Raw genomic sequence first — 27167 nt, 5'->3', positions numbered from 1 at the left:
GTCAGACTCAAGTTGGTAGCTTCAATAACATTAGATGTTTGTATTCTTTTCAGGAATGATTTTCAAAATATGCCTACTCCACAAGAAGCAACTCGGCCAGTTCGGAAGCAGAGTTCTAAAAAAAAAGTTTCTAGTATCCTTTTCCTTTGGTTTTACCTAAAAGCATATTCATATGGTTTGTGAGCTAGACATTATTTCTTTAAATGATAATGTCTTTTTTATATAAAGAAAGGTTAATTCAGGACAGTGCAGAGTAACATAATTTATTTCTGTTACACATAGTAATATAATTTAATATGATTTTGACCATTATTTTGCTTCATGATTTGTTACTTTTTGTGAGTAGTAAGTAGTAAGACCAGGCGAAAAACACTTTAAGATTTGAAGCTATTAAAATTCACACCCAAAGTGGGTATCAGCTTCAGAAAATGAGATATTTCTCAGAACTGCAGCAGGAGTGGGAAAGGTAACATTTACCCACATATGCTTGTTCTGATCCTGTTAATTGTCAGCATATCCTCCACCTGATTCAATTTGTGTTTGTAGAAAAACTGCACTTAAGCAATAGGCTTCCTGGGAAAGATGGAATTTGAAGGAATAATGACATAGACTGTGTTTACCAGAACTTAAGATGGCCAGGGACACCTGCAAACTGAGGCAGAACTTTAAAGCTTCTTTTCTTAGCTTGATTCTATTTTCTTAGTCCTTGCTTCTCTGGATGACAGTTCAAGTGGCATGACAACAAGAGGACTGACAGTCCCCAGGACTCCAGGACTGGGGCGGCTTTCACGCTCCTGTAAGATCTTTTATACCTATTGCCTTATTTGATGTACACTTTAGTACTTTAAATTTACTATACTTCTAAGTGTTTACGTCCACTATTCCTTCCACTCCTAAATAGTTTAGTTAAAATTAATTAAAATAGCATTAAGTACTAAGCACAATACTGGTTTTCTGTAAGAGGGTGAAGTCTTATTCACTATTTCATCTCTCTGCTGAGTTGAATAATGTATTAGTTCCAGCAAGGGGCTACCCCACCCCTCGCCATGTCTTGCTCCTGTTCCTGTTAAAAAAAATAATTAAAAACAATTTTTCTCCAGTTACTCCACAGAGTCGGAGTTCCATGAATCAACTGAATATGTCTACCATCATGGGCACAGGAGGAAAATCTCCTTATCTTGTGCATACTCCTGGGCACCTTGGAAATGTGTCTATGGTAAGAACATGCAAAGTACAAATGAGCAGCATTTAGAGTCTTTCACCCATCATAGGGTACTTTTCCAACATTTAACAGCCAAATTCCAATTCTGCAGTTCTGAGTCGTATGAAATCTTGTGCATGTTTATTCAGAAGTAAGTCCCACTGTACTGAGCGAGGTGTTCTCCCAAGTAGTGTACATAAAGTTGCAGGTTAATATTTTTCTTTTTTGTCCTTTCTAAAGAACCTTTCATTTAAGGTGCTGCTTTGACCTTTAAAGCCCTTCACTGCCTAGGACCCTCGTACCTACGGGACCGCCTCTCCCAGTATGCCCCACGGAGAGCCTCAAGGTCCATAAATAGCAACACCCTAGTGGTCCCGGGCCCTAAGGAAGTTAGATTAGCTTCAATATTTTTCCCACCCGAGGGCAAAGCCTCATAAGGCTACAATGTGACTACTGAACATGCTCACTCCTCACTGGACTGGCCACCTTAGTTTGTTTTTTTAAGTTGTACTTTATCAAATCTTGGGACTCGGTCTAAACATGCTGTTAAAGGTAAAGGGACCCCTGACCATTAGGTCCAGTCGTGACCGACTCTGGGGTTGCGGCGCTCATCTCACTTTATTGGCTGAGGGAGCCGACGTACAGCTTCCGGGTCATGTGGCCAGCATGACTAAACCGCTTCTGGCGAACCAGAGCAGCGCATGGAAACGCCATTTACCTTCCTGCTGGAGAGGTACCTATTTATCTACTTGCACTTTGACATGCTTTCGAACTGCTAGGTTGGCAGGTAACATGTTACCTCCCTTTTATTTCTCAGTGCCCTTGTTTCAGCTCTGACCATCAGCATTCACTCATCTGAGTTTGCTATTAGAAGGAGTGATGAGAAGAGCAGCTAAGATTGGTTATTTTAAATTCTTAGATAAACTTCAATGTGTCCAGAAACTAGAAAGACAGAAAATGTTCCCTGTTGTATCATTGTGACATCACTGGATTGTTGCTTTAGCTACTGTTACTGAGGCTACTGCTCCCTATTATGTGATTATGATATCAGAGGCTTGTTGCACTGGCTACTGCTCTTGGGCTAGTCTATCACTGTCTCCCATACTGTCATACTGAACGCTGCAAAATCTAGTCAGTCTTTTAAGGTAAGAAGTTTTCAGCCCTCCTGTAGATGGAAGGTGGGGATAATGATCTACTGCTACTGAAGCTGGGTTCTCACCATCTTTCTTGATAATTTGCTGTCATTTTGTATGTCATAAAAACTTGCCTTGACAGCAGACCTTTTAAGGATAATATGTAGTGTTTAGATGGGTAGAAGACTGAATGGCTAGAAGGAACTTTTCTCCCTCCTCTCACATCATTAGGAAATCTTGGAATGCATAGGAGAGTCATGTACCAGTAGGGTGCAGTTTTGTAAAACTCCCTTGTTGGACCAAGACACTAGATTACAGGTGACTCCTTTCTCTTAAGGAAAAAATAATCATCACCACCTACATTCAATCATCCGATCCCTATTTCAACCAGAGTACATTTTCATGAAAACTGCAATATCTACAATGGTGATTATTGTCTCTTTTGCTGTTGACTAAGTCTGCAATCGAAACTCTTGGTGTTGGCTGGCAGGGCTTAACAGAGCTGTCCTGGAGCTCTCCACTGGCAAGGAACTTGGCTGGTAGCAACTTCACCCAGTCACACACTTGGCAGGCGGAACAAGGAGCTCTTCAATGGCAGAGTGATGCTGGCATCATTGCAGGCAAAGGCTGGTAGAGGCTGATGCGGCTGAGCTGAGGGTTGCTTCTGCCCTGTCAGCACACATAGTTCAATGCAAAGGGGGATTGGACTCCACCATAAGTAACAGATGGCTGACATTGAAATCTGAAATTGAAGGGAAATCCATATTAATCAACTTCAACTAGAACTACTTTCTGAAGAAAAATGTACATAAGCAATCACAATGTCAGACCATTGATACACAATGCAGTGATATTAATAGGGTTTTTATTCTGTGTATCATATTGTGTGTTTTAGTTAGATGACAATGACTGGACAACTTCACTCTCCCCTCAACATTCAATCATGTTCACAAATTTAGAGTACAGTGGTACAGAAGATATCACTAAGAGTGCTGTCCTGTTGAAGGAGGATGATCCTGGGGAAGCAGGTGAGAGCTCACTTTTTGCCTTTGCTATCTGTTACGGCATCAATGCCTGTTGTTAAATGCATAAGGTATCCTGTTGTAGGATAAGTAGCTGGTCTAGTTTTTCTTCATCCCATCCAAGGGATAGCTCAGCTGGTAGAACATGAGACTCTTATTTAATCTCAGGGTCATGGGTTCAAGCCTCATGTTGGACAAAAGATTTCTGCATTGCAGGGTGTTGGCCTAGATAATCCTAGGGGTCCCTTCCAACTCTACAATTCCAGGATTCTAAGTAGATCACAGTCTTGGAAGAACAGTACCATGGCCGGGGACAGCCATAATAACTATTACGCTGTCATATATAAAATAGGTACATTTTAGGAAGTTGGTTAAACTACACTGTACATTTCCACAGGCCTGATGTTGTTTTTTGTACAGTTGTTCTGGGTTTGTTTTTGGCGCAAGATTTCAGAATTGTAGTGCTGAGAATTTATTTAGCTACATTTCTTTTCCTGTGTCTTAATGTTTGACTCCCCCCCCCCCCTTTAAGTCAGAGACGGAGAACCTGTGACTCTCCAGGTGTTGCTATACTCCCAGCTCCCATCAGCCTCAACCAGCATGGTCAATGGTCAGGGATGGTGGGAACTGAGGTTCCCCACCACTGCTTTAAGGAATGCTTAGATTATGTCAGTTTCACCCCATCAATACTTCCATTTTATTGTTCTAAAGAACATCTGCAAAGGAGAATGTGTTATCAAATGTGCTTTGAAACATTGTGCTTAGTGTACAACTATTTTAAAAATCTTGTTTTATATATTTTAATATATGTACAAAACATAGGCACTACGAGTGTTAAAATATAATAAAGGTGAACTTGTTCCAAGCTAGACTTGTTCTAAAGTAGGTTATTCTAATTAACACGTTTCTTCTTCTAGCAACGAGGAGTATGTACTCCGATTTTCTACATTCCCTTTTAAAACACACTTCCACTACCATTTTTGAACTCGTAGATGAGTACGAAGATACTTGCAATAACCAGGTATATTGTTATGTCCCTTTATGTATTCATTACTTGCTGAACCAAAATCATTTTCCCTCAGTGAATAAGCATAGAGTAGTACAGGCAATGTCACAGCCGTATAGATGAAAAGAGGGTTACTGTTGAGAGTGCCTGTAGTTCATACAGAGAGCTCTCAAAAATAGCTTCTGTACAGACTCATTTTGTATAAAGCTACAAATTACAGTTTCATGTAATTGTTTGGGATTTGTAGCTGAAGATGAAGATTTGAACATCTTTAGCAATAAGCACATTGTATTAGTCCCTAACTACAACATTTGTTTAATTGCCTTTGATTGCATTAATCCCGTTACCAGTGCATCTTCCATTCTTCCTCTCTACTTGTATTCTTCTTACTGTCAGCAGGAAATTACTTTGTTTTTACTTATGCTGTATAAAGCAGGGTCACCTACCCCATGCCCGATAGTGTGGGGCAGGTATGGACATACCTACAATGGAACAAAAGGGAGCCTCAAGTGAGCCCCTGGTTGTTCCTTTGCAAGCAGGGCTTCCTGTCAGTACCAATCAGCTGACAGAGAGTGCTGGGGACACAATCCCCTTTGGCAATCCTCTTTGAACTTTTTATAGATGTAAGTCACCCATTGATTGGATCCAGTTCCGAACCTCTGTTGTAAAGCACTACATAAATTCCACTGTACGAAGAATAAAATATTGTGTGAGAGAAGAAAAGATGATATAACCCAACTGTTGGTTTGTTTTTAAACACCAGGTAAACATTCTTCAAAAAATAGTGTACCGAGCTACTCCTGGGCAGCAGAAATTTTCAAAAACTGCCAGTGTGTTGTGGCTTCTCAAGCAAGAGATGGTAACTTGGAGACTATTATCCTCAATTTACAGGTAATTCTCCTGAAAGCCTGCTTGTGTTTTTTCCCCTCAACGCTTAAATTTACTTTTCAGTACAATCACACCTAATGTACATTTAACTTGTGTGATTTCATCCATATGTGGTTGAAGGCTGACTGGCTGAAATTGCAGAAGTTAAATCCAAGCAAGACAGAGCTTAAAATCTCTTTTTGTGCCAAGTCTGCTTTTAGCCTTGCTTGAGGGGAAAAGGCTCAGCCTGCCAGGTTTGAGATGCTCTCGCAATATCTCACAGGGCCATCCGAGTTCCTTCCTGCAAGATTTTGCATGAGTATCCTTAGACATCCGCAGCCAATGTGCTGATCGAGGGGTTCTAGCTGGTGAACCAGCTGGAACTGAAAAAAGTCAGCCACCTGAGCCTCCAGTGATTAGGTTAGTTAAAGTGTGCTTGGCAGACATTAGCAAACCAATATAGGATGTGGCAGTTGAATGAATGACACAATGTCACTTACTTTGGAATATATCCAAATACAGTGGGTGATATAGTCATACTGGGAGTAGAGTCAGTGTCCCTACTCTGAGTATGACTAACCTTGGATATTGTCCAATATTAAAAAAATAAATCTAACTGCACTATAACAGCATCCTCAATAGGAACTCTTTAAAATCCTCAGTAGAACTTTGAGCACATAAAAGTTGTAAGGTACAAGGAGGGAGACCAGGATGGGGATATGGCAGGTGCACACAGACCTTGCAATTTCCTTATCACTGTATCTGTGCCAGTGGGGTGAAGGGGATATAGGACCCTCCTGGACATTGTGTATGAATTGTGCCCTATGTGTACTTGCGGATTTCAATGAGATATATGTAGCTAAGAAATAACATGCAATGCTAATCCTCAATATTGTTTTTTCTCTCTTTGCTTTAAATCCAGGGATAGGATACAGTCTGCTCTAGAAGAAGAAACCATGTTTGACCTTGCAGTAAGTTTTGTCAGTCTTTTTCTACTAAGGGACAACTTACCCACATTGCTTTTTACCGTAGTATTACATTGTTAAAAATACATAATAGAGATAAAAACTACAGAACTAATAAAGCATATTGTATTCTTAGTTTCATAGAGCATAGTGGATGTGGATCCTATTAAGCACCTGCACTGTTTAGCGATCAGTTAAGCATATAATTGTCAAATATGATTAAAGTGTTCAAAGTGTTTCAAATAGAAAATAATTTTTGATCATGAATCATGCTTCAGTCATTTGAACATAGGTTTTGTTCTTCCCTAGGCTATAAATGCTAGTGAAAAGACTGTTATAAACAGTCTGTTCCAGAGAGATTCATTGGTTCGACAAAGCCAGGTATGACACAAAGTAGGGATGTGGAACATGTTTTCTTACAAGCACTCCATTCCCTTGGGAGTAATCTGTCAGGGGTGGGGGCACATGCCAGTGGTGGTTAGGGCATCAGAAAAGGGCCCGCCCACTATTCTCTCCCTCCCTCCTTGTTCAACAAGCCATCAAGGGAGAACACATCCCTCTTGCAAGAAGTCAGAACTGATTGTTTTGTTTTTAATATATATACATTTAAGATACATTTACAGTGCTACCTTGGTTCTAGAACGTAATCAGTTTCGGAAATCTGTTCGACTTCCGAAATGTTTGAAAAGCAAGACACGGCTTCCGATTGGCGCAGATACCCCGGAAACAATAGCTGACTGCCACATCAGACATTCGACTTCTGAAAAACATTCAAAAACGGGAAGACTTAATTCCAGGTTTTTGGCATTCGGGAGCCAAAATGTTCGTGTACCAAGGTGTTCAAGAACCAAGATTCCACTGCACTTAGGAACAAGTCTCCTTAACACCAATGGGATACTTCCCATTTGTGTTGCAAGAAAACTTTTTATTGCTCTTCGCAAGGCTTAAAAGGGCAGCATTTGATAGAGGTTGCAATCCTATGTCTACATCTTTGGAAGTAAATGCCATAGAATTTAGAGGACTCTGCACAGTGTTGGTCTGATGCATCTTTGTCTACCCCATAATCAAAGTGGAAATTGGGAGAAAGTCTTGTTTTACATTATTGTTAAGTTTAGTTTAATTTTCAGTTGGTGGTAGACTGGCTAGAGAGCATTGCCAAGGATGAAGTTGGAGACTTCTCTGATAATATTGAATTTTATGCAAAGTCTGTATATTGGTAAGTTATTGACCAACTACTGATCACTCTTGATATGTGCATGCTGCTGGTTCTTTATACCATATTCTACATAAACATCTCAAGCAATTGATTCAAGAATATATATATATATATATATGACACAATGTAATAATTTTTTTGCTATATCAGTTTTGTGATGATTCCTAAAAAGCATGTTGAGTAAACTTTATGTAAAATTGTTACTTATATTGGGCTTTAATTTATTTTAAATATGGTAGGTATTAACAAATCTATTAAACTCATAAAGGTTTATAAAAATTACGCTTTACATTATTGCTGTGCATTATTCTTACACCACAGAATTGCTAAAGACAGGTCTGCTGAAACACCGCATCAACTTTCACCAGCTGTAATTTAAAAAGCTCAGTTAATTTTTTAAAAAAAAAAAATCAGGACTAATTAATTAAATATATTTTGTTAAAGAACCTTAATGCATTATAGTGTTGACAATAGAATATTTTACTTTAGTATGTATTGCTGTTGAAGTAATGATATGCCTTGTGTTTTCAGGGAGAATACTCTGCACATCTTGAAGCAGCGACAATTAAACACTTTCTCTGGGAGCTCAAGGCCACTAGTGACTGAATTAGTAAGTGCAGTTTACTAATTCCAGACGTTAATTCAGGGATGGGGAAACTTTTTAGATCCTTGATTATTATCAGGATCTGCCTTGCTGGCCATATTTGCTTTGCAAGCCCCCCCTGCCCCAGTCCCTGATATCAGACTTAAAAGGGGAGCAGGATGAGATTCCAAGTCTCCCCACACCTCCCTTTTAAGCTTCCAAGATCAAGGAGAAGCAGGGAGTCTTGTAAAAGACATTGCAACAGCCCTTGCAATTCTCTTTGAGCCTTTGGCTATTTCAGGCCTTTCAAAAACCTATTTGAAGTAGCTTGCGAGTGAGAGCTGCTTCAGATGGTGGTTTTGCACAGGAATCTCCATTCCACTGATGAGCATGGATTAAATCCTGCTCCCTTGGCTGTGCAATGGAGGATCTTGCAGGCAATGCAGGATTAAATCCTGTCCTCCTGCCCATCAGTTGAGGTCACCAGTAATGACAGGTGAGCAGTTGGGCTTTGTTTGGAGGAAATGGTCTTGTGGGCCAAAGCAGACCCCCTGGTGGGCCAGGATTGGCCCATATGCCAGAGGTTCCTCTCCCCTACCTTAATTGAACAATTAGCAGTTTTCTCTGTTTGATGAAAATTCATCAGTATTCAGGGTAGATATTTTTTAACTGGAGATATACTGCCCTACTTTATCAAACTATGGTCCACCCTATGTCTCCTCGTATGAGATTTTACTGTGCAACTATTTTATGCAGAGTTAGGCAATTAATTAATAAAACCAAAACAAGAGTAGATATACTCTGGCTGATAACCCAGAAATGTAACAAGGCAAGGTAGCCTATAATGGTTTAATGCAAATCTATGCATCTGATGAAATGTACTAGCTCACGAAAGCTTACACCATAGTAAATGTATCTGTCTTTGTTGTTTTTGCTGGCAGAGACTAACACTGTTGTCCCTCTGGAAATGGGAAACAGAACAGCCTCCAACAGGAACCTACTGTCCTTTTCAATGACTTAGCTTAAAAGCAGTATGCAGGGAGAAATGTGCTTTTGCAGTTGAAAAGAATCAGTGCAGTTTTTCTATTTAGGACCCAGATGCTCCGATAAGGCAGAAAATGCCACTTGATGATTTGGATCGGGAAGATGATGCACGGTTACTTAAGTTCCTTTTCACTCTCATTAGAGCTGGAATGACGGATGAGGTAAAAGAAATGTATTTCCATTTACTTAAAGGGGTGGGGAACAGGTGTGTGTAAGTCATTGGGTACACATGCATGCACATGCATCTAGTGGAACCTCTGAAGAATGGGCATATTTGTACATAGATTTTTGGTCCATAAAATGCTATTAAGTGCCATAAACTACATAAATGAGAAAATAAGTATGGATTATGCTATTAAGTTTGAGAGTAGACTCACAAACAAAAGTTGCAAAAAATACTTAATTATCTATCTTCACATGCTTGTTTGCTTGAATGCTGAAATTGACTTTACAAAGTTCTACAAACACACCCACCCACCCACCTATATATATGTGTGTGTGTGAGCGCACACGCTCTTTTATAAGAAAAGCCATAGAACTTGAGTTCCCCACATCACCCTTTATACATGAACTCAAAGACTGAAAGTTTCTGGTTTTAACTTGGAATTGATCTCTGTTTCCTATTACACCTTAATTTAGGAAACTAGTTTATTTTAAGTGTAGGTTAGCAAAACAAGATCTGAAGCCAAGGTTTGATCCTGGTTTGTTTGAACTATCCTTCTAAGCCCTAAAGAGCACTTCAGGGCTCCTGATCTAAGGTGGCTGGAACCCTGAACAGGAACATTCATTCAGGGGACTGGAGATGCACTACGGCATTATTGTCACCATCATCACAATAATCAGGTCCTTGCATGTCATGTGGTTTTATGGTGGAATGCACCATATTTTTCCAAGTATAAGATGATGCTTTTTGCTTAAAAAAAAAAAAAAGGCACAAATTGGGTGTAGTCTTATACACAGACAGTGAATGCAGAGGGGGGACGTGCAATTAATGGCAGCAGCAAGCAGGAGATATGCAGCGGCGATTGGGCAGGTGTTTGGTGGTTGTGGCAATTGGGCAGGCGATTGGCGGCTGTGGCAAGGCAGGCAATTGGTGGCTGTGGCGAGGTGTGCATTTGGCAGTGACTGTGGCAAGTGGTGGGCAGGCAGGTGTGCGATTGGTGGAACTAACCTTCCCCCCCCCCAAAAAAGCTAAAAAACTTAATTTTCGGTTAAAAAAAATAGGGGTTTCCTTATACATTGGGGTGTCTTATACATGGAAAAATACGGTAAATGTGTTTCTCTCAAAACTCGCCCACTCCCTTTGCTTACTTTATAGGCCCAACGATTGTGCAAAAGATGTGGACAGGCTTGGAGAGCTGCAACACTTGAAGGGTGGAAGCTGTACCATGATCCTAATGTGAATGGAGGTACTTAAATGAGACACACAAAAACTGGAAAAAAGATGCATGGTCCTGTGTGCACATTTGTTCATTTTACCTATCTTTTCAAAGATTTATTCTGGAACCATCTGAAGATGCACACCATCAAATTTAGTGAAAATTTGATGAAGTGGTTAGGATCCATCTAGCAAAAAGAGGATAGGATAAGCTTATAAAGTCTTAGCTATAATCCCTGCCTAGGTATTTTCTTTGGAATAAGGGTCCAGATATCTTGCTGCATAACAGCAGGTAGATCTTGATATCCAGGAACAGGCTATGTTCAGACTTCTTGTTTTTGATCTTCTAAATCATTGTTTGGAGGAGCTATAACAGGGGTAGGCAACCTAAGGCCGGGGGGCTGGATGCGGCCCAGTTGCCTTCTCAATCCGGCCTGTGGATGGTCCGGGAATCAGCATGTTTTTACATGAGTAGAATGTGTCCTTTTATTTAATATGCATCTGTGGGTTATTTGTGGGGCCTGCCTGGTGTTTTTACATGAGTAGAATGTGTCCTTTTATTTAAAATGCATCTCTGGGATATTTGTGGGGCATAGAAATTCGTTCATTGTTGTTTTCAAAATATAGTCCGGCCCACCACACGGTCTGAGGGATGGTGGACCGGCACACAGCTGGAAAAGGTTGCTGACCCGAGCTGTAATGAATCCTATGTTCTCTTGTTCGCTTGCACTCTTGACTAAATAGATAACATCCTGGTTTGAGCAAACCACTGTTTGCAGTTATATCGAAATTGTAGTTTGAGTGAGGCCCTTGAAACAGGACTGCAAAACAGGAATTAAAGTCCTAGCTTGAAGGACTAATTCAACCCTATCTGCCAGTTCAAATGTAACATCAAACTATAGCTTGATCGACCCAATAGGTTATCTATTAAATTGAGGGTGCAATGGGAGGAGGAATCACATAAGTACCCAAATGTGTGATGGGACAAAAATGAGTGGTCAGATGGAGAAGAGGGAGGAGACTGGGAGGAGGAGGTGCAAGAAGCTGAAGAGGTTGATACAACACAGTCTCCAATTGCTTGGGAAAAACTCTGGAGAGGTGGGGACTTTCTGTCTTGGCAACTGATCTATGGGAAGACGACCTACCGGGGATGAGCCGCTGTGCTCATTAGTCTTGATACACTGCCAAGTCTGTGCAGATTGTGCTCTTGCTAAGAAACAAGATAACTCCAACTTGAACTGCTGGCTTGCTCTTGTCACCAGTTGAAAGGCTTGAGGACCCTACAGTAAACTATCTAATAGAGCCTATGCACGATTCATTACCAGCGTTCCTTCTCTATCAGCATTCTCATTTAGATGTACCCTTTGTTCTTACTTGAACATAGCTGTAGTAGGATAGTGAGACTGCTTTGCTTATCAGATTAGATAGCCTTCAGCATCTTGATTGCTCTTTGAGGAAAGTTTCAGAGAAACTGAAAGTGGATCTTTTGCTGGACAGTACAGTTCTCCTAAGTTACTGAATTAACCACATATAAAATTACTCTCTACACATAGGAACAGAGCTGGAACCTGTAGAAGGGAATCCATACAGATGCATTTGGAAGCTAAGTTGCTGGAGACTGGCAGAAAAGGTAAGAAGCATGTAGTTGTAACAGATTCTGTTTAAGGAATTTTTTTCTGTCATTGACTTTCAGTAGATATTGGATTGTGTACAACAGTATCTCTCAGCTGAACAGAAAGGGAAGCAATTTTCAGCTATTCCCTCTGCAGTCGCCCACATCTCCCTAAAACTGTTCTGGATGTTACCTCAACCCTCTGCAGCAGATCTGGGCAGTTTTGTGGTAGCTGAAGGATGAATAACTGAAAATTGCTTCCTATTCTGTTCCATTGGTGGAGGTCTTACTGTTGCTGGATATAATCTATTGCCACTAAATAGTATTTTATGTAATAGCTAATCAATTGATATTAATAGAAATTGTTAATTTATTAACAAATAAGGAACTGGAGACGGGGTGGTAACCAATGCCAGTCCTACTCAGAGTAGACCCATTGAAGTTAATGGTTCCTGTATTAGATGCTGAATTAAGTATACTGGTGGTGGCTGATGTATTTGATTAACTAACTAATGCTATATTACTAACTGTTCTCTGAACCTTTCAGAAGATACCGAGTATCATGATTGAGTGAATTAGTGTTTAGTACATTTCTTAAATAGCTATAAACAAAATATAATGATCACAAATAAATATTTTTGAACAATTTTAGGAGCAGTTTGACAAATACGAGAGAGCAATCTATGCAGCACTCAGTGGAAACCTCAAACAGGTATGATATATATTAATAAAATAACATCTTGTTGAGACAGCTTAGCAGAATAAACGGAGAACAGCCAACACACAGGCTGCTGTGACTGGGGAACTCTAAAAAGTATAGTGTGCTTTTGGGTCTTTCAGGGCTTCACAAATAGGGTAGATTACTTCCTTTTATACCAGAAGATAGTGCTTGGAATTTACTACAGCTAAGTTTGTGCTTGCTTGCAGTAGCAGGCAAACAAGCTAGGCTAGCCTTTATTTGTGCTCAAAAACTGTTAACATTTTAATGACATTTTGAATACAGTTCTCTTGGATTTCCTATTAATTCTTAGCATTATTAATGATTTCACATAGAGATAAAAACATAAGTTGAGACTAGCACAGGTGCATTGCGATATGACAAGCTTCTTGGCATGCAGCTTGTTCCTGTCATAATAAGCAGTGGCTTACATTGAAATCTGAATGCGGCCAGGCTAGCTCACATCTTTTGTTAATATGCTTATTCCAGAACTATTAATTTTGGCTCTCTCTATTTTCCTTTGCCAACCTAAAGCTTCTTCCAGTTTGTGACACCTGGGAAGATACAGTTTGGGCACATTTCAGGATCATGGTGGACACACTTGTTGAACAGGAAATCCGTTCATCGGTGATGACCACAGAGGAGACAGAAGACCTCCCCAGAGAGTATTTAGAAACAAAGTCAGTTATTATTTGTTACTTAATTAGCCATTATGTACTATTGGATTAATTGCTGTTAACTGCAGTTTCACTTACATGTTTGAATGTATTTTTTCCCCTTTATATTTTGAAGCTGGACTTTAGAAAAGGTGTTTGAAGAACTTCAAGCAACAGATAAAAAGGTAATTTTGAATCTTAATCAGAAGAGAGAAAACTTTTTTTCTTTTATTGCACACTTTTACAAGGCAGTCCTGTATATGTTTACTCAGAAGTAAATTCCTCTATGTTCAGTGGGGCTTGCTTCCTGGTAAATAGATATGGGAGTGCAGCCTTAATCCTAATTAGTTAATATAATCCTATAACATAAACCCTAAATAGTTAATAGTATAATTCAAGCCCAAAAGTCTACAGGCAGTTCCATACTATGAAAGTTACCTAGGTCTCAGGAAAGTGTTTCCCTAATAATCTTACCTTTTTTGGCTATCACTTGTGGATTACTTATGCATATTGGATGTACCTGAACCTCAGAATACAGGCAATTCCTTGTTTGTGCGGAGTTTGTGTTCTGGGTCATTGCGCTTGTCAGCAGTCATGCATAAGCCCATCCCACCCCATTCCACTGCCGAAACCAGTGCACACATCACGGTTACTCCTCAATCAGTTGTGCACAAAATGGTCTCCTCCTGTGTATCCATTCTGGATGAAAATAAGAACTTAATGTTCATATTTTCTAAAAATAGGGTGAAAGTTATTTCAGCAATTTACCAATAGGTCATCTTCTTCTCCCTGCTTTTCTTTTTTTATTCTGTATTGGTTTGTTTTTTACTTTTGTTTTGTATTTATTTCTTTTCTATTTTACCTTGGTTTTATTTAAAATAGAGGTGAATAAAATAAAATTTAACCATGTGTTCTGCAAAGAAGTACTTCCTCTTTTGTTGTCTGAATCTTTATGGATATATGGTGTGTCTTCACAAATTATAAACTGCTTTTCAGAGAGTTTTGGAAGAGCATCAAGAACATTATCATGTGATTCAGAAGTTCATTATCCTGGGAGATGTGGATGGTAAGTTTGCTTTAGCGATAATTGAACTTTCACTAATTTTGTGTTATGCTGTGCCTCAATGGCAGCTATTTTATGATTAGTGCCCACAGCACTTTCTTGAAATTTAAGTTGTGCCTGCAGGTCCAAAAAGGGTGGCGACCCCTGATTTACACTGTCCATTTAAAGCAAAGCACAGCAAGCCCCCCCCCCAAAAAAAATATCTGTTTATTAGTCGTAAGGTGAATTGAAACTTGTTATTTTCTCAGGTTTGATGGAAGAATTTAACAAATGGCTCTCCAAAGACAGAAATGTGCTCCCAGGGCACCTGCTTCGGTTCATGACACATCTCATTTTATTTTTCCGCACTTTGGGACTACAGACTAAAGTAAGTTCTTGTAATGGTGCCTGGAATATAGGAAAGAACTGGTGGTTCCTCTCCTTTCACTTGTGCAACCTAATCATTCTTTTTCTCCAGCTACCAAGCTGGGTTTAAGAGCTAGATGGGAAGGGAAACAGACCAGAGCAACACAACAAAGAGAAAACTTTTTGCTGGTGATTCTTTAGTGGCTTCTTCCCCTCCCCCATTTTGCTAGTAGTAAAAAGAAGCATGCCATATTTGGCATGTAATGCTAGTTTAATTAAAAATAGTAGTCTGAGAACTGTTTCAACAGAAAGCACCTATACATCGCAATTGATATTTGACTATAAAGCACTTATGGGGAACTGTACTGAGCTGGCAGGCTACTTAGACAGGTGAATGAGGTTGCTCATCTGACATTAGGTGAAACATTACGCTTTGTAAAAATTCTTTGTTCCTTTGCATGGATCAGCTGCACACATCAGCTCTGATCAGGAGTTCACAATCCCAGCAGGCTAACATTTGGCTCTGGATTTGAAGTCCTGGATGCAAAACCCTACTTGCAGCAGGGATCAGCTCCACTTAGGAGACCCTGTCCCAGGGGGCTTGCATTTGACACCAAATGCAAGCTCCCACTTGCAGAGGAACAATCAGGAGTGCACTTGAAGGCTCCACATTGTTCCTTTGTAGCCATGGCGTCCCCTGCTCTACATCTGATGATATGTCAAACATGGAGGGGGATGACCTCACGGGCCAAGTTGGCCTTTGGGCAGGAGATTCCCCATGTATGCTATAAAGAATAATTTGCAATATGTATTTTTCCACCATAATTTGTCAGTTGTTTTTGTCTAGTTAAATGGTTTCCTTTCAAGTAAAGTTTGGGCTAAGCAAGAAACCCATAACGTTTTGTGTAGATATAGAATAATGAGGGAATGGTAAAAAAGATGTATGTCTGTGTAAGCAAACAATATCTGTACCTCTACAGCGGGAGTAACCTGCTGATTAAGGGAAAATCAGGTCCTGTTGTACAAGTAAATATCCATAAAAGAACTAAAGCCTTTCTTGTCTGTGAGGTAACATCAGTATCCTCATAGTCTTCATTTTCTGTCTATCCCTGAAACGTGCAAGGTTAATATAACAAAACTCCAGTTGTAATGTAACAAATTTCCAGTTTAGTTTTTGCTGATGCTGCAAAGCTATTCTCCTTCCCAGAGGTATTAAGATGGAATGACTGATAATCAAATATCACATGGTAAGAATAGTGTCACCTGTTATGGAATGCCTGGCATCTGACAATGCTCAACTGTAACTCATTTGGTTCCAATCGAGACTCAGTCATTTGTCTTAAAGAGACCTGGATGTAACTAGCGATTTTCAGATAGTATAGAAAGGTAACAGTGACTTGGAAATTTAATTGACATTCTTAAGTAATGTTATTAAACCTAGTAACTTTTTCCATTAAGGAGGAGGTATCGGTGGACGTTTTGAAAACATACATTCAGGTAAGTCTTTAGATGCAATATATCATCTACAATAAGCTCTAAAATTACTAGAACAGTTTTCATTTCTTAAAATGGAAACACAAATAGCAAACCGTTTGCTGAAAAATTTTGGCTATTTTTAACACACCTTCACAAGGACGACCATTGTTTATACAAATAGTTTATGGATTGTCTTCATAACTGCAGAGTGTCATTAGAATAACTGTTGAAAGAAAAAAAAGCATCAGTTTTTAAAAACATGTAGAGATAAATTATTCTGATTTTCTCTCGTGTGCACAAATGAAATACAAATTGGGCAATGCAATAAAACAAATTTCTTTTTAAATTTATTTTTATGCTGCAGTGGTTAATATGTGAGAAGCACACAGATCTTATAGCATTTTATGTCAGCCACTTGCCTCAGGATGTAGCTATTGCTCAGTATGCTGCGTTCTTGGAAGATGTCACGGAGACAGAACAACGTCACCATTGCCTAGAGTTAGCAAAGGAGGCAGGTAAGAAATTTTGTGAATGATTTATTTGGGAGTGGTATTCTCTTTTCCTGCGGAACATTTAATTACATCTTCTAAGTGGGCAAGTATTATTAAGCAGCTATGTCCAAGTTGCAGTATTTCAGTTGTCGTTTATACTACCAATTGTATTCAACTAACTTTTAGTCTAAGAACACAAAATGAAATGACTACACCTAAGTTAGTCACGGGTCCACTCTGAGTAATAGTTAGTTGAATACAAAACTATAAATAATAACTTTAAATTTGTTCAGCATTGGATTTAGTTTTGAAGCACCCATAAACTTGTTTTAATTTTTTAAAGAGAGACTCTGCCCTGCTATGAAATCCTCACAACCATTTTCTACAATCCTTTGTTCTTGAAAAATACCAATCTAACCGAACTGAGCATATTTATCAATATTGCTGATGTATCCTTATTGGTACTCCTGCTCAGTGGATGTGCCCTTCTTTTTTCTTTTTGTGACATTTATTTAAAACCAAAATTTCCTCCTATAAATTCCTCCTGTTTCCTCATATCTAACTCTTGTATATTTTTCTATTTAAAGGTCTGGAAGTAGCAACTATCACTAAAACGGTTGTTGAAAATATTCGCAAGAAAGATGCTAGCGAGTTCACTCATCATGATCTTGCAATAGATACAGGCACAACAGAGGTGAACAGTGGTGCTAACTGTGTTTCTTAACACTTTTCCCCCAAATAGAGAAGACGGGGGGGGGGACTGCAGCTGTGGAAGAGATACTCATAATTCTAAAATAAATTGTATCCCTTGTATTCTGTTTACCGCAGTATGTGCCAAGTACTGCTCATAGTATTAGTATTGACATGGATTCAGACCAAAGCTATGGTAAAAGGGGAGAGTTGGGATTATTTTCTCATGTTGCAATTCTTGAGAGTGTTTAATTGTAATTTATGCTGTCCACCAAAATACGCATTTGTATGGCTTTTCACCAGTACTTAAACATTATTTGTGCCAAGATTACGGATGAATAACTCAAATTTTATGTTCCAAATGAATGGTGGATGAGGCTGGCTAATAGTGAACTGCTAATTTTTCAAATACTTCCACTGTTTGAAAGTAAAGATTTTGATAGGCATCCATGGAAGTTACTATGAAAGTAACATTATATTAGATTTTATATTGTGAAATCTGTGGTTACCACCCAGAGAGGTACTTTGGACATACCATAGAGTGTTTGAAAGTCAAACAAAGCTTTTTCTTGGAACAGTAATACTCATGCCTTAGTCACAAATTGTTCTTGAAACACTGAAGATTTAAATGCATTTTGTCGCAATGATGGAAATCTGCTGTTAGAGAAGCATAGGTCTAGTGCTCTGCTTGCCATTCTAAGCGAGTCATGTAGTTTTCTAGATTGTGACCACTGTCTTTAATTTGTTTTGTATCCTCAAAAGCTGACTAGTAAATTTGTTTACTATATATACTGAATAGAGAACTTTTTTTTCTAGGAAGATCAGCTGAAGATTGATGTAATTGACTGGCTGGTATTCAATCCTGCTCAGAGGGCTGAAGCACTAAAACAAAGCAATGCTATAATGAGGAAATTCTTAGGTACTACAATATTAGCCATCAGTTTGAAACTAGAGAAAATATTAAGGAAGTATGATGAATCTGAAAATGACTTACTGATACTCTTTAAATACAGCATCAAAGAAACATGAAGCAGCCAAGGATGTGTTTATAAAGATTCCACAAGACTCTATAGCAGAAATATACAATCAGTGGGAAGAGCAAGGAATGGATAGTCCACTTCCAGCTGAAGATGACAACGCTATTAGAGAGCATTTATGTATTAGAGCTTACCTGGTAAGACTGTGACTTAGGTCCCAAAAAGAGATACCTAGAAGACCTGCCTTCTAATCAGATATGTTGAGTGTGGGCTAATCTCAGACATGAGAGGAATGCACTCTATTCAAGCATATGGACCCATTTTTTTAAAAAAAAGACCCTAACATTCTAGAGCCAGGCCCCATCTCCTCTAAATCAATGGTCTTCAGATGCATATTTAATAGTCTGTCAAGGATCAGGATGTCAACAAACCCATTACTATGCCTAACTGTGTACACTTACCTACATGAAAATGTCTAAACATTTCCAACCCAATTTAGGAAGCCCATGAAGCCTTCAATGAATGGTTTAAACACATGAACTCGGTGCCACAGAAGCCTGGTCAGCTTTTACAAGCAAGTTTCACTGAAGAAGTTGCCTATGAACTTAAAGAGAAGAAATATGAGGTAAATAGAAAGGAAAGGTAAAATTCTCCCATCCTTCTATCTTGCCAATTGGCTAACCCTGTGCTAGTGAGATCACATATGTGATTCCATCCAGATGTTGGATGACAACTCATATCAACCTTGAATGATCGGCTGTGCCAGCTTAGGACTAATGGAAGTCATCTAATTAAACTGGATAGACCCAGTTCATAATATTAACAAGCGGGTAAGACGAAACTCTGGGTTCCACTTCATTGGCAAATTTAACTGCACATTGACAACTGCAGTTAAATAACCAGCAATCTGCTGCTCTTTTGCAGAAGAGAGGCAAACTGTTAAAACTGTGCAGTGTAGAAGAATGTCAGCTGCACCACTTACTCTGGAACAACCTGTGCTGTAACACTCCCACTCTGAGCTTATTCCTAAATTAATGGAAAAGCATGCAATACATTGTGGTGAAGAAACAATGTGTGTTATGAAGATTTGAAAGATTGACTTTTCTTTTTCAGATGGACTATGGTATTTGGAAAGGTCTCCTGGATGCCCTTACAGCTGATGTGAAAGAAAAAATGTACAATGTCTTACTGTTTGTTGATGGAGGATGGATGGTTGATGTCAGAGAGGTAGTGCATACATATTTGAAGTAGACTGTGAAGCTGCCCCTACCCAGTAATAGGCTAGCAGTATTGCTTCCCAGGCTAACATGCTGCAGTGCCGTTGCTTAGTTTTCGTTTACCTATGGCTTGATTGCTGATTTGGTAATGCTTGTTACGTGGAAAACCTAGGAATATTTAAGATTTATTTAAGAAATAACTGCAAGATGACAACTAGGGTTTTAAAATGCTAATACTTTATTCAAACTGTAAATTTGAATTATTGAATTATCTTCTAATTTGGCTAGTTTTTGGAGGTCAGCATCCTAAGACTATACGAAGAGCCCTGTTGGGTCAGACCAAAGGCCTATCTCATCCAATGTTCTGTTATCTCATTGACCAATTATCTACCTATGGGAAGCCCACAAGCAGGACATGAGTGCAACAGCACTGTCCTGGTTGTGATTCCCAGCAACTGGTATTCAGAGGCATACTGCCATTGATACTGGAGATAATATAATCTTCATGACTAGTTGCCACTGATAACCTCCCATGACGGTTGTATTGGTGCAGGATTTAGCATTATGTTTCAATTTTGAGTTTCCATATGATTGTTAAACACTAGAGTAGAGTTTCTTAAAACTGAATGTGACACTTCTGGTTAAGACTATTCCACATTTTCTTACCAAGGGTGCTGAAGATGACCCTGAGCGTACCCATCAGATGATCATGCTGCGAAAACTCTGTTTGCCAATGATGTGCTTCCTCCTTCATACTGTATTGCATAGCACAAGACAGTATCAGGAAGACCTAAGGCTTGCTGACTTGATTTCATCAGATCGACATAAACTCTACATGGTAAGTTCATTTGCTTTAAGTTTTAAATACTCTGCTTGCCTATCTAGCTGAAATAATCCACACTGTAACAAGCGCTTTTGTCTTATTGTCTGTATTTGTCAAATTCCAAAGCACACAATACATTAGTCACACTATCAAATAGTGTTTAAAATTTCTGGGAAGAAATTGGGTGTGGCACACATCCAACACTGCAGCTCTGCTGGCACAAAGAGGTTAGGTGTGCATAACAGAACTTCCTCTCCAGACACTTGCATGCCCTCAAAATTAGCTGTGAAGAGTTGGTTGACCTTTCGGAGCAAATCTGGAGGGGGTGCAGGGCAACCTAAGTCTTATAGCACTAGTGGAACCCTGCTGGTGCAGTACTGGATACAACACTGTATGTTTATTTAGGGGCTTTCTTTTAGCACTTCCAAAATAAATTGGAATAATGCAGGACACTAGTACACTAACAGAATAAAGGAACAGACAGTCCCAGTCAGTATAGCACCCATGAGAGTGAACAGTCCTTATGACTATGTACTTTAATGGGGGGTTTTTCGAGAAAGCAAACTTTCTAGTTAGGGAATGCACAGGTGGGGCCCCGGTTGTATATTTTTGGGAGAGTATCTTTTTTAAAAAGCATTTCTGAACTGAATTAAAATTGTCAGCCCCATGTTTTAGGATTATTTTAGATAAAATACCACCACCCTTTCCTGTACTTAGACTGTTTAACTTTTTTCCTCATATAATAAATGCTTACAGTGGTATCTGTATCTATACCCTTAAGTTATTCTTATCTTCCTCTTCAGGTATTTTCTAAGGATGAACTCCAGAAGCTGCTGCAGAAGCTAAGGGAGTCTTCCCTCATGCTTTTGGATCAAGGTCTTGATCCTCTTGGATATGAAATTCAGTCTTAGTCCCACCATTCTAGGTTATAAAAATGTTGAATGGTGGCACAAGTAAATGTAAGGTTGGGCCCAAAGGTTCTCATACTCCAGGTGAAAGGGGAAGGAAACCTTTGATTCAACGCACAAAGTTTGGCATAGAACTTTTGTTTTAAAGATGTTGCAGTGCATTGACACTAGCAAAATGACTTTCTATGTATGTAAAATGACAAACCGTTTTGACATTTGTATTTTTTTCCAATAAAATTTGAAATGACTCGTTTACTAGGAAATAAGTATCTTTAGCACATAAATGTTCAAAATGCACTATAAATAGATGCCTCTTGTTTGCTAGATCACATGGTTAAACCTTCACAGCTGTTCATGAGTACAGCTTACTGTCTTCCAGGTAAAAATCCTGTTGCCTGTGCACCTTTTCTCAGAACAGAAGCCCTTTCTTCATATTCAGCCTGACAACCAAAGGCTTTGTGTGACTTTCAAGTGAGAGTGAAGCATTCCAGATATATACATGTATTTATATAAAACACTGCTGCTTAAAACAATGGAGGCTTAGGATACAAACATCACTGGGATTCCAGCCTTAGTGTCGGGCTACTTACTTGACAGAATTTCTGATTATCAAGAAAAAGTACCCATAATCCATTGCAAGGACAGATTGAAAATTGAGGGTGCAACCCTAGCTCACACCACTTCCCAGTGGGGTTTACTGGAGTTTGAGCACCACACTGGCAGCTCTGCCGAGCATGCTAGCTGGGAAAGAAGGTGAGGAGGCAGGCACACCAGCTTGGAGCTGGCATAGCACTTTGGCCCAGTGCTGTCAAGATCCTGAAGTGGCTCAGTCCTTAGGCCCTGCCCCTGGAGTGCCTTGTGGGGATGTGGTGTGGTGGTCTATTTGCTGTTGGTGGGGAAGGGACAGGGCTGTGAAATGAGTGGTTCCTACAATTTCCATAATTGGTGAGAAATAGTTTAAACTGGCCATCCTGCTTGCTTAACAAAAGGGCGAAAGACTTTTGATAGTAAACCATTATTTGAACCTGACCATCTCTCCACAATGTCATTGAGTTGAGTATCCTGTACTTGATGTTAGTTTAAAGCAGAGTCCCGTGCCCAGCGGAAGGATGAGGAGTACGTGCTGCATACTCTTGGTTGCTTTATTTATAGTTCAAAGCTGTTATATTACAGAAAGACATCTTGCCTCTGCCGGAGCAGAAAAATGCATCCTCTCTCCTCGACAGCTCGGAGAGAATCACAAAGTGAAACTGCAAAGTACAGTGAAAAACAGGAAACCAGTGTACGTCACATCCAGTCTCCCTTTCCCGTGAGAAACTCCAACAGTACAGACTGTGGAATGTAAACACCTGTCTCGTGACAAGCCCTTTCGCTGCACAGTGAAGGAAAGCAGAAACCAACATCCTCCCCCTTTCTGTGAACATCACTGGGCAGCGTGTTCGTACAATATCAGTACAAACCCAACTTCTGCACATAGGTACAGTGTTGATCCCTTGATACAATCTTGGACAATACATCAGCAGGAATTTCATTACCTGGCATATAGGACACCGTTACGAGTCCCTTCTGAATACATTCCCTAGCATGCTGCAACTTTAATTGCAAGTGCTTCGTGCTTTGCTTACAACCTTCAGACTTCAGCAAAGCCAAACATGCTTTGTTGTCCTGGTAAACCTGGATTGGACATTTGACAGGAATTTTCATATCTTTGCACAATTGTACTAACCATTCACAATCCTTAAGTGAATACGATAGTGCATTCAGTTCAGCTTCACAAGTACTTAAGCTAACTGTTGTTTGCTTCTTGCATGACCAATCAAACAAACCTTGATTGTACATGTAGCAAACTCCAGACGTACTTTTCCTGTCTGTAGTGTCACTTCCAAAACTTGCATCTGCAAATATCTCAAGACCACCAGACTTCTGATTGTTAAATCTCAGTCTGTAATGCATAGTGCCTTTCAAATACCGCGCTATGCGTTTCAGAGCTTTCCAATCCTTGACACTAGGATTGTTGACTTGTCTGCTTAGCAAATTACAGCTAACAGCAATGTCTGGTCTTGAACATCTGGCAATGAAGTTTAGCTTGCCTAGCTCACTTCTGTACAGTGTAGTGTCAGAAAATGCTTCTTCAGTGTCATCTACCTGATAACCTGTTGTCATCGGTGTGTCTACAGGGTTAGCATTCATCAGATTTAGTTTGCTTAACACATCAGCAATTTTCCGTGACTGGTGTACTAGAATGTTACCATCTTGATCTCTCTCTATTTCCAGAGATAGGTAGTTGTTTACCTCACCAAGATCTTTCATGTCAAAGTGCTCTTTCAGTTGAGCTAGGGCGTTATTGTACATTGCGACATCTTTCCAAAAGAATAATAAATCATCAACATAAAACAAACAGTACAGTTTCTTTTGCCCCTCCTCTTTGAAAAATACACATGGATCAGCTTTTCCTTGCTGAAAACCTAGAGAAAACAATACTTCAGTGAGTTTTGTGTGCCAACACCGTGCACTTTGTTTGAGACCATAAAGGGATTTCTTCAGAGCACAAACAAATCCCTGTTTTACCTGTACGCCATCAGGTGGAAGCATATAAAGTGATTCATCTAGAGATCCGTACAGAAAAGCTGTATTAATATCATGGTGACTAATGTGTAGATTTTCCTCTGCAGCTAGCTTGAGCATAAGCCTAATGCTTTCATATCTCACTGTGGGTGAATAGGTCTCGTGATAGTCTTCACCTGGTACCTGTGCAAAACCTCTGGCTACCAATCTGGCTTTGTGTCTGACTATCTTGCCATTTTGATCTGTCTTCGCTTTGAAGACCCATTTGCTTCCAAGCAGTTTCATTCCTGGAACTACTGGAACTAGCTCCCATGTTTTGTTCCTTTCTAAGGAATCAAGCTCAGCCTTCATGGCATTTAACCATGGCTCAGCTTCCTTTGAATCCAAACCCTGGATTTCTTGGAAACTTGAAGGTTCAAATACCTTCTTGGAGCTTTTAACAGCTGTTACTGCTATCGTAGCAAACTCATCAGCAAATCTCTTTGGAGGTCTGCCTTTTGTGGCTCTCTGTGACCTACGAATTAGCCTTAAGTCTTCAACACTCTCCTCTTCCTTCTTAGGAGAAAAACGACCTACTGTGAACAATGGTTCCTCCAATTCTTGATCAGAGCTTTCAGAGGGTCGCATAGAGGCTTTCGCACTCTTGAAATCCTCTGAATCACCCGATTCAGTTTCAGATTCAGACTCAGAACCTTCATCAGTGGGTGTGGGTTGTTGTGGTTGCTTTTGACTATCCTCAGTCTCATCACCGTCATCAGGATAACATTGGAAAATTCCCACATTCTCCCCCCACTTTGCATTGTACTCAACACTTCTCGTGAGCTTAATTGTCTTAGAGTCAGTCATCATTATTCTGTATGACCCTTTCTGATAACCTAGAAAGATACCATGCAATCCACGCTTGTCTAACTTGGAATTTTGTGGTGAGTGAATCCACATGTCAGAACCAAATATTTTCATGTGTTTGATGTATGGCTTCTTGCCAAACATCTTCTCATAGGGGGTACAACCAATCGCTGAAGATAACCTGCGATTGTAACCGTAAACAAAACACGAGAGAGATTCGGCCCAATAACTCTCTGGAAGATTGGCATCATGCAGCAAGGTTTTTAACCCTTGAAGCAATGTCTGATTTGCCCTTTCCGCAAGTCCATTCTGCCATGGCGAGCGAGGACTAGACAAATCGTGTTGAATTCCTTTCTCAGTCAGAAAAGCTTCAAACTGCTGAGAAGTGAATTCTCCCCCGCGATCACTGAAAAGAGTCTTTATCTTCTTACCATGCACATTTTCCAACCAAGCACAGAATTCCTTGAACCTAGGAAAAGCCTCTGATTTCTGCTTGAGATTATACACATAAATATACCTGGAAAATGCATCAATGAGAACCATGAAGTATCTATTTCCACCCAAAGAGGGCGCTAGTGGTCCAACCAAATCAGCATGAACAACCTGGTATGGTTCTGTAGCTTGCCTACTAGACACCTTACCTTTCGCAGCCATTTTCACCTTGTTTGCTGCGCATGCTTTGCACTTCATGTGGTACCTGCAGGGTTTAATAGTCATACCTTCAACCAAGGCAGGCATTTTAGATACTGCCTCAAAATGCAAATGACCAAATTTTCTATGAAAATCGTGAATACATTCTGCATGCAAGCTTTTGTTAGAACCTGCAATGCAACAAGTGTCATCCTGCACAACATCATCATAATACAAAACAAACAAACGATCAACATATTCAGCATGCAATACATAATCATTTTTCTTTGTGATGATGCACTTCTTGTTCTTGAATGAAACGTCAATGTTCCGCTCATTCAGCTGTCCAACGCTGAGCAGATTATGTTTGGCGTCTGGCACGTAAAGCACATTCTGTATCGATAAGTCCAAACTGTGAAGAACAACAGTATATTACAGAAAGACATCTTGCCTCTGCCGGAGCAGAAAAATGCATCCTCTCTCCTCGACAGCTCGGAGAGAATCACAAAGTGAAACTGCAAAGTACAGTGAAAAACAGGAAACCAGTGTACGTCACATCCAGTCTCCCTTTCCCGTGAGAAACTCCAACAGTACAGACTGTGGAATGTAAACACCTGTCTCGTGACAAGCCCTTTCGCTGCACAGTGAAGGAAAGCAGAAACCAACACTTGACAACTAAATTTGCATGTGTTAATCCTTAAGTCAGATGTGTGTGAACTCAGGATATTCCTGAATGCCTTTCAGTAGGGAGCTGGACTCAGGCTTGTTCCACGGTCACCAAAACTCATCATGGAAGGTCTCATGTCATATTAGAATTATGTCAACCTTATGCCATGATCTACAGAGATAAACCATATAAATTCAGATTTAACACACCTCACACTGTTAATTCATAGACTCATAGAACTGTAAGTTGGAAGGGACCCTAAGAGTCATCTAGTCTAACCTACAATGCAGGAATTTTTCTGCCCAGTGTGGGGCTCAAACCCATGACCCTGAGATTAGGAATCGCATGTTCTACCAACTGAGCAACTACAAGCAAACATAATTCCATTTGATAATGGAAACAACGTGGACTCTGCTAGAATACCGTTATGTTTATTTATATCTCACATTTTGCTCCAGACAGGGACAAGGATATGACAAAATCTATTGTAGGGGAAAAAATTATTGTTTTTCTAGTTCACAAATGCTGTTCTTGCCTACAAGTCTCATTATAAACACAAAATGACTGGTAGGTGCCAGTGAGTGTGTATATTTATGCAGACAACTTGTATTGTTGTAAGCCAAAAGGATCTTATGTATGAGGCGGTCTTAGCTCAGCTCACCCTCAAATTTTGTTATTTCTTCAGCAATCCCTCTAATAATGACCTTGAGTAGTTGAGTGCCTATCAGTTTGGAAACAAAGAACCAGACCTATTTACATATAGGGGGGGGGTGTATGTATATATATGTGTGTGTAAAATATATATATTAAAAAACAACAGCCTGATATGGACTTGTGCCCTTCCAAATCGTTCCTGGCAATTCAGCCCATGGCAATGCCTCCAGTATTTTGTCTCTTACGCCATTGCCTGGAGCTAGAAGATTCTGCAATGCCTGAAGCAACCTCTCAGCTTGAGACCTTCCAGCTTCTTTTGGACATCCAACTCCTAATGGTCAGGACGGATGGGAGTTTGGGGGCGGGGGGGGGGAATCTGGAAGGCCGCTATAAAATAAATACATCTTAAGAGTT

General features: G+C 39.8%; 1 protein-coding gene and 1 long non-coding RNA gene across 9 annotated transcripts in view; one reads left to right on the top strand and one right to left on the bottom strand.

Annotated features, from left to right (window-relative positions):
• The window catches only part of NUP107 (nucleoporin 107), a 27293-nt gene extending 5647 nt beyond the window's left edge, over positions 1 to 21646 (top strand). For 3 of the 4 annotated variants that reach the window (XM_080971998.1, XM_080971999.1, XM_080972000.1), the window contains exons 2-28: positions 54 to 133; positions 704 to 796; positions 1101 to 1216; positions 3230 to 3362; positions 4274 to 4377; positions 5126 to 5253; positions 6152 to 6200; positions 6504 to 6575; positions 7322 to 7410; positions 7942 to 8020; positions 9085 to 9198; positions 10356 to 10446; positions 11969 to 12045; positions 12680 to 12739; positions 13280 to 13425; positions 13538 to 13586; positions 14398 to 14467; positions 14713 to 14831; positions 16268 to 16306; positions 16650 to 16800; positions 17364 to 17470; positions 18283 to 18385; positions 18480 to 18640; positions 18943 to 19068; positions 19557 to 19670; positions 20331 to 20498; positions 21287 to 21646. In XM_080971998.1, the coding sequence (XP_080828124.1) occupies positions 54 to 133; positions 704 to 796; positions 1101 to 1216; positions 3230 to 3362; positions 4274 to 4377; positions 5126 to 5253; positions 6152 to 6200; positions 6504 to 6575; positions 7322 to 7410; positions 7942 to 8020; positions 9085 to 9198; positions 10356 to 10446; positions 11969 to 12045; positions 12680 to 12739; positions 13280 to 13425; positions 13538 to 13586; positions 14398 to 14467; positions 14713 to 14831; positions 16268 to 16306; positions 16650 to 16800; positions 17364 to 17470; positions 18283 to 18385; positions 18480 to 18640; positions 18943 to 19068; positions 19557 to 19670; positions 20331 to 20498; positions 21287 to 21394 (2746 nt within the window). In that variant the 3' untranslated portion in view covers positions 21395 to 21646. Of the gene's footprint in view, positions 1 to 53; positions 134 to 703; positions 797 to 1100; positions 1217 to 2243; positions 2347 to 3229; positions 3363 to 4273; positions 4378 to 5125; positions 5254 to 6151; positions 6201 to 6503; positions 6576 to 7321; positions 7411 to 7941; positions 8021 to 9084; positions 9199 to 10355; positions 10447 to 11968; positions 12046 to 12679; positions 12740 to 13279; positions 13426 to 13537; positions 13587 to 14397; positions 14468 to 14712; positions 14832 to 16267; positions 16307 to 16649; positions 16801 to 17363; positions 17471 to 18282; positions 18386 to 18479; positions 18641 to 18942; positions 19069 to 19556; positions 19671 to 20330; positions 20499 to 21286 lie in introns of those variants that run through there. The other variant, XM_080972001.1, reaches the window with a different exon arrangement.
• LOC308457840 lies at positions 2647 to 27167 on the bottom strand. Of its 5 annotated transcripts, none has more exons than XR_013977121.1 (5): positions 18905 to 19040; positions 16705 to 16778; positions 16434 to 16508; positions 6824 to 6954; positions 2647 to 3076 (listed from the first exon to the last, which is right to left on the bottom strand). It is a non-coding gene; the product is annotated as an uncharacterized lncRNA (long non-coding RNA). The 5 variants fall into 5 exon arrangements; XR_013977119.1 differs by lacking the exons at positions 2647 to 3076; positions 6824 to 6954 and adding exons at positions 19784 to 19828; positions 26999 to 27167 and having other exon boundaries at positions 16401 to 16508; positions 18905 to 19047; XR_013977122.1 differs by lacking the exon at positions 6824 to 6954.

Source organism: Podarcis pityusensis (genome assembly GCF_964106645.2).
Source record: "Podarcis pityusensis genome assembly, chromosome: 10".
NCBI classification, from domain to species: domain Eukaryota; kingdom Metazoa; phylum Chordata; class Lepidosauria; order Squamata; family Lacertidae; genus Podarcis; species Podarcis pityusensis.
This window is presented reverse-complemented; position numbering and strand designations above follow the sequence as displayed.